At 49.6% G+C, this 12,288-nt stretch overlaps 1 protein-coding gene across 2 annotated transcripts; it reads left to right on the top strand.

Annotated features, from left to right (window-relative positions):
- Window positions 1-1,800: 1,800 nt before the first annotated feature.
- On the top strand, window positions 1,801-10,684 carry LOC143437702 (inactive 2'-5'-oligoadenylate synthase 1D-like). 2 transcript variants are annotated; one of them, XM_076922662.1, is made up of 6 exons: window positions 1,801-1,983; window positions 2,933-3,221; window positions 5,538-5,734; window positions 8,100-8,332; window positions 8,991-9,154; window positions 10,359-10,684. In XM_076922662.1, the coding sequence occupies exons 1-6, from the start codon at window positions 1,801-1,803 to the stop codon at window positions 10,445-10,447; spliced, it is 1,155 nt and encodes a 384-aa protein (XP_076778777.1). In that variant the 3' UTR covers window positions 10,448-10,684. The 2 variants fall into 2 exon arrangements, with proteins under 2 accessions (XP_076778777.1, XP_076778776.1); XM_076922661.1 differs by lacking the exon at window positions 1,801-1,983 and having other exon boundaries at window positions 2,725-3,221; window positions 8,991-9,144; window positions 10,130-10,684.
- Window positions 10,685-12,288: the final 1,604 nt, after the last annotated feature.

Below are 12,288 nucleotides of genomic sequence, written 5' to 3'. Positions count from 1 at the left end.
ATGTCACATGATCACACATGAAATAAATGGAATAGAATATTTAAAATACAATTAGCCTGGCCCTCCCCAGATCTGCCCAGGACCCTCAGCTGGCCTCTTGTCCTCCCATCCTGACACTTGTGGGAGGGGCCTTCACATTCCAGTTCCCTCAGGCAAGGTCAGGGTCCACAGAGGAGCCTCTGCTGTCAGCCAAGCCATGAAGACTTTCTTATTTGCTAAGGGCTGGACTCTGACCTGAATGACAAGGCCATGGCTTCTGCTTCTCCAAAAAGAAATCACTTAAAGCCAGCTATGACTTGTGGTGTCTTAGTTAGGGTTTTACTTCTGTGAACAGACACCATGACCAAGGAAATTCTTATAAGGACAACATTTAATTAGGGCTGGCTTACAGGTTCAATCCATTATCATCAAGGTGGGAAGCATGGCAGCATCCAGGCAGGCATGGTACAGGAGGAGCTGAGAGTTCTACATCTCATCTGAAGGCTGCTAGTGGAAGACTATCCCCCAGGCATCTAGGACAAGGGTCTTAAAGACCACAGTGACACACCTACTCTAACAAGGCCACACACCTCCCAGCAGTACCACTCTCTGGACCAAGCATGTACAAACCATCACATGTGGCAATAACCTTGGGAGAGCCAATGTGGTCATAATTTTCTCACTCTTCTGTTCCTTGATTTCTGCAGCAATGACAACAGTAATTTAGGTGTGTGGGGTGTGATGTATGTGAGTGTGTGTAGGTGTGTACATGTGTACATATGAGTGTGGGAGGGGCTTCTTCTTACAGTTTTATGAGACAGAGCCTCATCATGTAGTCAGGACTAGCCTGGAACTCTGTACCTTCTGAGTCAACCTCCCAGGACTTGGTCCACAGGTGTGGAGCATCCTGCCATGATGAACATCCACTCCTGCTGGGCAGAGAGAGGTTGGCATGGAGACAGGCTCACCCACATGAGGCTGTGTCCTGGGCACAAGTCAACACTTTGTGCTATTGAAGTGGACAGTGGCAATTGATTGATAACCCAGGTGGTTACAGCTAGGGAGAGAGGCACACCCCTGTGACCTCATCACTTGGGAAGCCAATGGGGCAGATCCCCAAGTTCACATCCACCCAGGGCATAGGAGTGGGAGCCCATATTAAAGAAAGATGTGAAGCCTTTGTCCTTTATGGACAGACAGAAGGAGGTGGGGGTAGAGGACAGACAGACTGTCTCAGATAATGCCTTGGGTGATGACCACATCATGGGTGTGCATCTGAGAACCCACAGAACCATGAGACCCTAAGTCTGAACTAGAAGCTAGCTATGACCTTGTAGACAGATCATTACAATATCCAGCATGGGCCAGTCACCTGTGACAAACCCAGCACAGCTGTGATGCAACTGGTGCCTGCCCTCTTCTGGAGTTCACTTGCTCTTCATGTTTTACTGAAGTCTGTGTGTGTTTGTTTGTGTATCTGTGTGTGTCTCTGTGTGTGTTTTGTTGTTAACAATCTAGAAGACTATCAAAGGATTTTTCTTTAGTAAGAGTTCAAGGTCAAGAAGGAAGAACAACAGAACCTGTTTAGGATGCTTCAGGCCTCCTGAACCACAGCCTGCTGTGATGAGGGTTTGACAATCCAAAGAAATGGCTGCAGGAAAAAACCCCAGAGTGTCATGGAGCCCAGGAGCCAGAGGTGGCAGGTGTAGAGATCTGATTTGCATAGCCCCGCCCTTCCAGGGAAGAGGAGCCAGCTATGGATACAAGGGGCAGCTGACTCCAGAGGCAAGGCTGCAGTCAGCAAACATTCTAGGTCTCAGGATGTCGAAGGAACTCCGTAGAACCCCAATCTGGAAGCTGAGTAAGTTTATAGAGGATCATATTCTTCCTGACACTACATTTCTTACGGGGGTCAGAGCAGACATCAACTTCATATGTGCTTTCCTGAAGGAGAGATGCTTCCAAGGTGCCGCTCACCCTGTGAGGGTCTCCAGGGTTGTGATGGTGAGTCTCATCAGCCTGAGCTGACCAGGATGGGGTGGGAGAGGACTCTCAGGAGCCAGACTGCAGTCCTTAGAGGAGAGTGAGTTACCTACCTGCGCTGTGCCCAGTGTCCTCATGTGCACCCCAGCTATGGCACAGGGCAGAGAACAGAACAGAGACCCCACCTGCTGGATGACTGGACTGATGGAACCTCATTGCCCGAGTTTCCATCTGTCAAATGGGACTTTATGACGACAGTCCCTACCTCAGTCACTGTGAAGTCTGCAGGACTGTCGTTTGTAAAGTCCACCCATCTATGTCAGGGCTTCGAATGTGTTAGTGATTGTGCTCAGCTTTTTATTTAGGGAGGATCTCTGCAGTGTCACTTGTTATTTTTTAATTTTTTTCTTTTTTGTAAATTTTATTTTCTTAATTTTGACATTTTCTTTGTGGCCTCTTAGTAACACTGCAGACTTTCTCCTGGCATGGTGGTGATGGTTTATTCCTTTCAATACTCTGCTAGCAAGGGGGATCCTGACAACAGGTAAATATGTCTGTGGTGATTTTCTCAGTCTCATCTCACCGACTACCATCCGATGCCCTTGTATTTGAACCTGACCTGCCTCAGAGAGTCCCTTTCCATCACTTACAACACATACACACACACACACACACACACACACACACACACACACACATACACACACTTAATTCTGGATAGAAATAGATAAAACAAGGGTGTTCATCATTCTGAGTCTGGCTTATCTCCTGTATCACAAGGAGATCCAGGACCATCTATTTTCCTACAGATCCAATTTCACTCTTCGGGACTGAATACAATTCCACTGCACAGGGGTCAGCTTTCTCCATCCAAGGATCACTCTTGGTGATGGACTCTTACTTTGTTCAGCATCTGGATGGCCCAGCATGGCTCTCCCTGTCCTTTATCATTCTCATCCTTGTCTTTCAGGGCGGCTCCTACAATGAACACACTGCGCTCAAGGGCAGGTCAGAGGCCAACATGGTGGTGTTATTTAACAATCTCACCAGCTTTGAGGATCAGTTAAACTGGCATGAAGAGTTCCTTGAGGAGATTCAGAAACACCTGTGCCAGTTGCAGCAAGAGAAACAATTTAAAGTGAAGTTTGAGGTCCAGATCTCAGAGCAGCCCCACTCCAGGTCTCTGAGCTTCAAGCTGAGCTCCCCTGAGCTCCAGCAGGAGATGGAATGTGATGTGCATCCAGCCTACGATGCCCTGTGTAAGTCAGCCAGCAGTGGAGCCTCAGCCTGCACTTCCTCATACCTGAATACTTTCTCTCTCTCTCTCTCTCTCTCTCTCTCTCTCTCTCTCTCTCTCTCTCTCTCTCTCTCTGTGTGTGTGTGTGTGTGTGTGTGTGTGTGTGTTGGGGAGACTATGTTCACGTGTGTGCAGATGTCTGTACACATGTGTGGGTAATGGCCAGAGGCCAGCCTTGGATGTCCGTTACTTAGGAGCCTGTTTTGGTTGAGAAGTTGACCTGGAGTTTGCTGCCCCACCTTCGTGGCTCTTGCAGTGAGGAGCTGGGATCAGGTGTGGCCTGTGCTCTGATGGAGCTGAACCCACCATCTCTTGCACCTGGAGACTCAGGATATCAATTAGGTACAGCACAGGGCTGGTGGCAGTGGTTGTGCATTGTCCTACAAGTGTCTGTAGGCTGTGAGTCTCCAGCTGGAAACAATTATACTCAGATGTATTCAGGACACACTGGGCTTCCTCCACCTCCAAAAGCCAGGCAAGTTTACTTCCTTGTTTGTTTTGAGAAAGGTAGATCCACCAGCTTCATGTCAGCCTTGCTGGTCAGACAGTGAGCCTGAGAGATTCTCCTGTCTCGACCTGCCCAGTGCTGGGATTTCAAGTGTGGACACCCTGCACACCCCAAACCCCCACATGCACACACATGTTATACAATTACACATTAATGACCCTCTACATTAAGATCTCTTGATACCAGGCCTGACTGACACACAGTGTGTCTCTAAAACTACAAACTTGACCCAAAGAAAACCAGGAACACCCATGAACAAAACTGGGTTTGGGGAGTTTGGGTAATACTTGAGGTTTTATAGTGACTGAAAGCACAGCGCCCCCTCTTGGCCGCTGTAGAACTGCTGCTATTAACTTAGGTACAAGGCAGGCCACTAGTCCTTCCTTGACTTAAAGAAAGGGAAACAGTCCAGAGTCGCAGGCAGCAGGGACTGAGAGGGCCAGCCTGGGAGTAGGACCAGGGAAGGCTGCTGCGGGAAGCTTCAAGAGGCTTAGAACCCTGCTCAGTGGAGGAGGCTCAGAGGGGGTGACTTAGAAATGAGCTGGGAGGGCGCTCCCCCAGAAGCCCGTGTTGCTCATGGACTTGCCCAGCCTGAGGCAGCTTTCCAGTGGGACAGGAACTCTATAGTGGAAGCACTGCCTTGGAAATGCTTGTGTGGATGACACCCAAGAGGACCACAGCCCTCACCCAGGAGACTTAGCAAATGAGACCTACTGTGTGCTGGGTAATGAAATAGTAAATATGTTCTTTAGAACTTTATGGAACAGTGGGGTACGGGACTTGTCCCAAGCTCCATCTGTGAGTGAGTTGGGTCTGTGGCTGCATCAAAGCCTGATGGTATGGCCTGCTGCAACCATGGCCACACACCTGCAGACACCAAAGGTGCAGCTTAATGCCCGGATAGTCTATTCAAATGTGCAAACACACCTACACATAGCCACAGACACATCAATTTCATAGCCTGCTCCTGTCACTGTAAAAGATTACAGGACACACAGACACTACCACCATATCCTGAAGCTCTCAGGAACTGGACAGTCAACACCACATGACACTGAGGCACTACTGAGATTTGTGCACTGCAGACACACAGTACTTAGAAGACAGCTCAGTGGTTAAGGGTGACTGCTGCACAAGCATGAGGACTTGATTTCAAATCCCCAACGCCCACCTAAGCTTAGGAAGTTCCTCACATTGACCTGCATCCCTGGAACTATGGGGACTGAGACAGGAGAATCTCTGGGGCCTGATGGACACCAGTAAGGTCCATGTTCACAGAGAGACCCTGCTGCAAAGGGAGGGGTGACAAACTATAAAGGAAGATGCCTCATCTCCTCTTGTGCCCTCTGAATATGTGTTTGCCCCATCCATGCACACACAACCCACCCATCATCTCAAAATAGCACAGACACTGTACTCACGAGATAAGATAGACAACTGAGGTAGAATTCTCCATGGTACACCAGCACATGGTTGGCCATTATCAGATGACCGTGTAGCTCTCTTGTGAGTGACCACAGTGTGCTGTTTCCTACAGGCCTGGGAGTAAGGCATCCTACTAGGAGCAGTTGGTGGCACAGACTTTCCAGGACGAATTCCTGTGCACAGTCCAGAAGTGTGGTGGGCTCATGGCTGTATGGGGAATGATGCTTGCTGCGGACAAACTTTGCCTTGTTCACTGAACCCCATAGAGAGCGATTGTGACCCTAGAGAGAAGGAAGATCCTCAGAGCAGGGTTGAGTCTAAATATGAATGACACTTCCTTTGTAGATGAAGTGAGACAGAAAGAGGAAGTTGACTGTGAAATCTACAACAAAATGTATGCCCAACTCATCCATGAGTGCACCGCCCTGAACAAGGAGGGAGAGTTCTCCATGTGCTTCATAGATGTCCATCAAAACTTCCTGAAGAATCGTCCACCCGAGCTGTGGAATGTCATCCGTCTGGTCAAGCACTGGTATCAACTGGTAAGGCATCTGGCCCAGACACTGTGGACCCTGTGTGTAGAGAATGTGGATGCAGGCCCAAGAAGAGGTCTAGTCTAGCTTGCTGTCTATTGACATGATAGTGTTATCACATGACCCAGAGTGCCTTGGGAAGGACAGGTCTTACTTAGCTACACATCCCAGTCACAGGGCATCACTGAGGGAAGTCAGCACAGTGACTGAAGCAGAGACCAGGGAAGGATTCTGCTCACTGCCTTCATCTCCATGCATCACTCAGATTGCTTTATTATACAGCGCAAACACTCAGGCATGGCACCAACCACATCCATCACTGATCAGGAACCTGTCCACACAGACTACCCTAAACCAGACTGATTGAGACTGATTGAGGGACTGTCTTGATTAAAGGCACCTCCTGCTTAATGACCCTAGCTTATGTCTAGTTGGCAAAAACTCACTTTCACAAATAACCCACTTTCAAATTGATGCTCTCACACACACTCCTCTTGAACCATAACCTTCCCTTTCTTGACTTTTTACAAAGATATAATTTCAATATCATGCCATAAAACACAATCTAGCCTTAGGAATCTAAAAGGGTTCTCTCTCTCTCTCTCTCTCTCTCTCTCTCTCTCTCTCTCTTTTGAAATTTCAATATATATCAAGAATGTGCTCATTTAAAATTTACAACACTAGTTAAATTCATTCTTCCTGCAAGAGGTAACTGTCACAATCAGATAAAAAAACAATGAAAACCCATCAGAGCCAAAACCTCAGTATCTGATATCTGGGACTCCCAGTTCTCTGAGCTTCTCGGGCTCTGCCATCCACAACACACACAGCTGGTCTCAGGCTCAGGTCAGCTCTGTTCTCACATTGCTCTGTTCCTGGCAGTCGCCCCCTGCTCAGGACAAGTCCAGTGTCTGGGAGTCTCCACTGCCATTGAGGCTGCACTTCCCCAATGGCTTCTCCTGGCCTCTCCCAGTGCCAGGCCTCAGCTGCTTTGCAAGGCCCCTTCAGTCCTGCAGGTTTCATGGGACTTGTGACTTGGGAGACCTCTCTGCAGTTCCAGGTGTGGCTGATAACTGGAGATGCAGTCTTGGGACCCCTGGACCAGGGCTTCTGTTTGCTGACACTGGGGAAACCCTTCCTAGAAGCCTTGGCCCAATCCTGCCATTCTCTACTTAACCTGAGCAGATTTTCAGCCCCAGCTGGTGAGAAACCCCTGATTCCTCATGCAAACATAGCACACAAGCAGCCCAGATGGGGTCCTTGCTTTCCTGTGACACTTCACTCCAGCCTCTGTCACCTGCCTGCCTCTCAGACCTCCTGTCTTCCAGGTCCCCACAAACAGCCTGTCAGGCTCTCAGCTCTCAACAGCTTTCCAACCCAAAGTTCCATCATCCTTCCTCAGTCCTCCCCAGGAGCAACATGGCGGGTCAGTCACAGCAGGGCCCCCTCCCTAGTACCAGTTCTGTCCTCGTTTGCTCTGACGGCTGTGGTAAAGATGATGCTGGAAAGTAAACTGGGGAGGAAAGGGATTGTCTGCCTCACATCCCTGCATCCCACTCCATCACTGAGGGAAGCAGAGGCCATGGAGGAACTCTGCTGGCTGCCTGATACCCTTGGGCAATCAGTCTGATTTTTAAAAACCTCTCAGGACCTCCTGCCCAGGACAGGCAGTGCCCACAATGGGCTGGGCCCTCCCATACTGATCAAGAAAATGCCCCACGAGCCTGACTCCAGGCCAGGCTGATGGAGGCACTTCAAGCCATTGCCTTTTTAAATAGGTGATTTCTCAGTGGGTTTTTTTGTTTTGTTTTGTTTTGTTTTGTTTTTGGAATTTTTAAATATGTGTGTGATGTTTGTATATACCTGTTCGTGGGAGCACATGTCGTTGTGTGCATGTGTGTGCATAAGAATGTGGAGGTCAGAGCGTGAGGGCAGGTCCAAGTCACGCCCCACCTTGTGTAATCAGTCAGGGTCTCACACATGACACTCAGTGTGCTGGGTCAGCAGGTCTGCACAGTCCCGCAGCCCCTGGAAGCCCCATCTCCACCCTCTTAAACTAGAAATAAGAGTCAGCTTCTTCAAGAGCCTGACACTCATGTTGAAGTCTCCTTATAACCCGCTCCCACCCTCACTCCTAGCTGTCACTCATAGTGTCTTGATTCCTCCTGTGCCTGCTAGTGAATGCTGTCTTTGTGGAGCACACAGGGTCAGTCTCAACCACTCAGCTCTTGACTATAGCACAGGAGGAGCCTAAGACTGAATCTAAATGACTGGGTGTGGCTGTGTGACAATAAACCTGCAATTGAGCCTGTGAGCAGTGGCCCCTACACAACAGCTGAGAGCCCCGTTTTTCTCATTGCCTTTCTCTTCTCAGTGTAAGGAGAAGCTGAGGAAGCCGCTGCCCCCAGTGTACGCCCTGGAGCTGCTCACAGTGTATGCCTGGGAATGCGGGGTCAAAGACAGCCCTGGACTACATGTAGCCCAGTGCTTCCGAAGTGTCTTAGACCTGATCACTGACTATTTGAGTCTTCTAGTCTACTGGAGATGGTGTTGTGAATTTAAACATGAGATCTCTGACTACCTGAACAGACAGCTCCAAAAAGACAGGTAGCTTGTCCCTGCGTGGCTCAGCTCCCCGTGGACGTCAGGCTGCAGTCCTGTGAGAAGGGGGAGGTGGGAGCTCTGTGTCCATGCAGCATCTCCTGCACTGGGCACTGTCACCTGACTGACATGAGGCCCTAATGCCCTGGGAGGTGGGGGTGGGGAGGGCTCTCTTGTCTGTGATGAGGAGACCAAGGCTCTGACACTGTCCAGAGCAAGCAGCAAAGGAATGGGAGGACATGGAGTGGGAACTGAGATTATCCAACAGTTACAGCATCATAAGGCTGTGAGGCACCAAAGACCAGCGGTGGACAAATTGCCTGTAAATAACAGAGTACTATGTCACCCTAGGGAGTGGCATGTCCTGGTCCTGTGTTTGTTCAGTTTTCCCATGACACTGGCTGGTCCAACTCTCCTCATCTCACAGATCAGAGAGCCTGAGGGATCTGCCCAGGACACACAGTTACTAAAGGGTAGAGGATTCGAACCCAGGCCTTCCAGGTCATACCCAATGATCCCTCCAGTCTTCCTGTTTGCTGTGGGGCAGGGACAAAGGACAAACTTTGGATAGGGATGCTGTGCTGGGCTCCTCCTCTGTTCTTGTGCAGTGGTACCTGAGGCACTGGCCAGCTGCTCAATTCCCTCTCTGAATGTTGCTCTGCAGGCCTGTGATCCTGGACCCGGCTGACCCAACAAGGAACGTGGCTGGTTCAAACTTAGAGGGCTGGCACCTTCTGGCAAATGAGGCTATGATCTGGACACATTCAACTTTCTTTATGAACTGTGATAAGTCCATTTTGAGCGGCTGGAATGTACCGGTGAGATCCTGTCATCATCCTGTCCTTTAGTACACAGCTTCGGTCACCCCATCTACTTGAATAATATTCTCACTGACAGGTGGTCTTTTTCTTAAGTTCTCCATATTCCTGTAAAGGGCAGCTGCTTGCCTTCTTTTACTGCCATTTTAGTGCCATTCAGAGATATTATGGGCTGGCAAGATGGCCCAGTGTGTAAGCACACAGCCAACATTGAAGACCTGGGTTTGATCCTTAGAATCCATATGGTAGAAGGAAAAAAACAAACCCCCAAAGTTGTCCTGTGACCTTCATCTCTGTGCTGTTACACATGTGGACAAGCACACACATACACAGGTGCTCCCAGACAAACAGATGCATAGACTCTGAAAGCTGAATCTACTGGCTCAGGGACATTCCACTAGAGAGTGTCAGGGCCGTGGAGTCTGAAGCCACTGTCAGGTCCATGAAGCAGCCTGTCTTCCCTGTCTCACTGTCATGTGACCAATGGGACTCAGCAGGGCTGTCACAGCCACAGAGGCACAGAGGGACCTTTCCCCTCCTGGGGCAGGGTTTGCCTGATGCTAGGAAACTGATAAGGTTATGTGTGACCTCAGGGTGGGGATGAACATGGCTGCAGTGATGTGGGGAAAAAACCTCAGGAGGTCAGGAAGGAAATGAGAGGGGACCTGAAGGGAGGCAGCTGTGGGAACAGTGGCCTATAGGGCTGTCCTGCAGCAGAGAGGTGGCGAGGCCATGTCTCCCATTTGGCAGATCTGTTAATGTAGATCCTGCCTGTGGGGCCATATGCACCCTCAAGGGGCATAGTCACAAAGGTGTCCTGACGGCCATCTTTCCAACCTCCATGTGTGCTGGCCCTCTTTCTGAGGAGCTCTAGGTGTCCAGTCAGGTACACCAGACTGGTACTGAGGCACCCTCGGGGCTGGTTTACATCCTCTTCCTGGTAGCAATGCAGGCTCCTGACATGATTGTATGTTTTTCATTGCAGCCAGAGAAAGAAAGATGTGTCTCTCAGTGAGCACCCAGCATCTACCCAAGAGACTCTGGAGTGAGGGGCATGTGCTGCTCTGCTGCAAGACCTTGACCTAGAGGACAGGATGCTGCTCTAGGCTCCAGTGAGGGGCATCCAACCTGGGATCAGACTGCAGGCTTCTGATCCCTGCCTGCCCATGGACAGCATCCTCACAGCCTGCATCCTCTGCCTTACCCTCCAACAGTGCTCTCTGGGAGTCAGACTCTGAAGGAAAGAGAACTCAAGCATGACGTCCATCTGTCCAGCTGTTGGGAGGTGCTGTCCAAAAAATAAAAATAAAAAAATAAAAAGTCTGAGCATCATCAATAAACAACAGCCAGCCTTTGAGGGGGTGTGTGCACTCTGAGGGATGGGTCTTCATCCCAAGTTCAGCAGCACATGTGCCCCTGGAGCCCTGGGAATCTGGCCAGTGTGCATTGAGGTGTACCGTTTCTGCGGCATGCAGGCTGGGGTTACCACAGTGCAGGAGAATAAAATTGTGTGCACTTTAAAATTTATGACTTTAAAACTTAGATGTGTGAGTGTGAGATTTGAAGCACTGAATTAAAGTAAAATGCATTGAATTAAACTAAAATGAGTTAATTATTTGTCCCTTGCTTTTCTTTCTCCCTCTGCCTGCCTTGCCTGCTTCCCTTCCTTCCTTTCCTTCTTTCCCTTCCCTCCCTTCCCTCCCTCCCTTCCTTCCCTTCCCTCCCTTCCCTCCCTCCCTTCCTTCTCTCCCTTCCTTCCCTTCTTTCCCTCCCTCCCTTCCCTCCCTTCTTTCCCTTCCTTCCCTTCCTTTCCCTCCCTCCCTTCCCTCCCTTCCTTCCCCTTCCTTCCCCTTCCTTCCCCTTCCTTCCTTCCTTCCTTCCTTCCTTCCTTCCTTCCTTCCTTCCTTCCAACTGGATCTTATATATGTCCCATTCTAGTCTGGAATTCACAGAGTACCGCGTGCTTCAAGTTTCTATGTTCTGAAGTTTCACACACCACCCCTCACATACAGGCCAAATGGTTCCATAGTTCGGTGTGGCGAACCAACAGTCTTATAAATGCACAAATACATTAACCATAAAATATCCACTTATGCCGTCTGTACTTGGGCCCCTTCTAAAAATTCACTAAACTCCTGAGGGCCAACATCTCCCAATTCCTGCTCCTGTCCTCAAACCCTACTCCTGTATTCAATGTCCACTCTCTGTGAATGGGGAGGAGTGGGTCTCCCTGTCCCCCATTCCTTCAGTTATCACTCCAGCAGCTGTGAGGACCAGGAGCCACAGTGTTCCTGTGTGTGAGAGGATGCATGCCCTATGGACCATAGGACAAACCACACTCTGCCTTATGCTTTATCTTAGCATCTTAGATGCTGGTCTATGATTACAGTCTTGCCTCCTGAAACACCCCTAGATCCACAGGGTTTTAATAAACAATGGCCTGTGGCCCCCTGACAAGCGGTGGACCCATCACATCTTCCCTCATCTACCCCAAAATAATGTAGTTCCATGCATGATCTGTAATGGCTGCAGCCCATTTCGCCATGAGGGACTGGAAAGATGACCTTTAAAATCAATAATGGGTATGACTGTGGGTATGGCTTAGCAGGGAAGGACTTGCCTAGTGTCTGACAGAGGGAAAGGGTGCATGTTTGTGCCTGGGTGTGTGGCTCAGTGGCAGAGTGCTTACCCAGAGCCTGGATGAGCGCCTTCCTTAGGGCAAAGGGTTCTTGTGTAGATCCAGTCTGGAGCAAGCTTGGTGCTGTACAACATGGCCGTCAGATGCTCTGATATGGAAGTGTCACCTGTGGACATCTCTCTTCCAGTGAGAGACCCTGTATCACTGTTGTCATGGAAATGATCCAGCCACCATGAGGCTCCTCCCTTAGGCTGCCCATTGCTTATTCCTGTATCCTGCTGTTAACCTACATGCCATTTATCATTGGGGAGGCTCTCAAAGGTCCACACAAGGGTCACTCCATCATAGAGAAATGGGATGTGGCAATTACACATCACGTGTGGACTTGCTTTCACATAGGGTACATGAAAGCTGACATATTGATTCCCCTCTGCTTGACAAGAGACATTGGGAAGCCCTAGCCATTGTTTATTAAAACCCTCTCTGTGTATCTCAGGGTATTTCAG

Source organism: Arvicanthis niloticus, chromosome 24 (assembly GCF_011762505.2).
Source record: "Arvicanthis niloticus isolate mArvNil1 chromosome 24, mArvNil1.pat.X, whole genome shotgun sequence".
Taxonomy (NCBI): Eukaryota; Metazoa; Chordata; class Mammalia; order Rodentia; family Muridae; genus Arvicanthis; species Arvicanthis niloticus.
The sequence above is the reverse complement of the archived record's forward strand: the minus strand, read 5'-3'. Positions and strand labels throughout refer to the sequence as shown.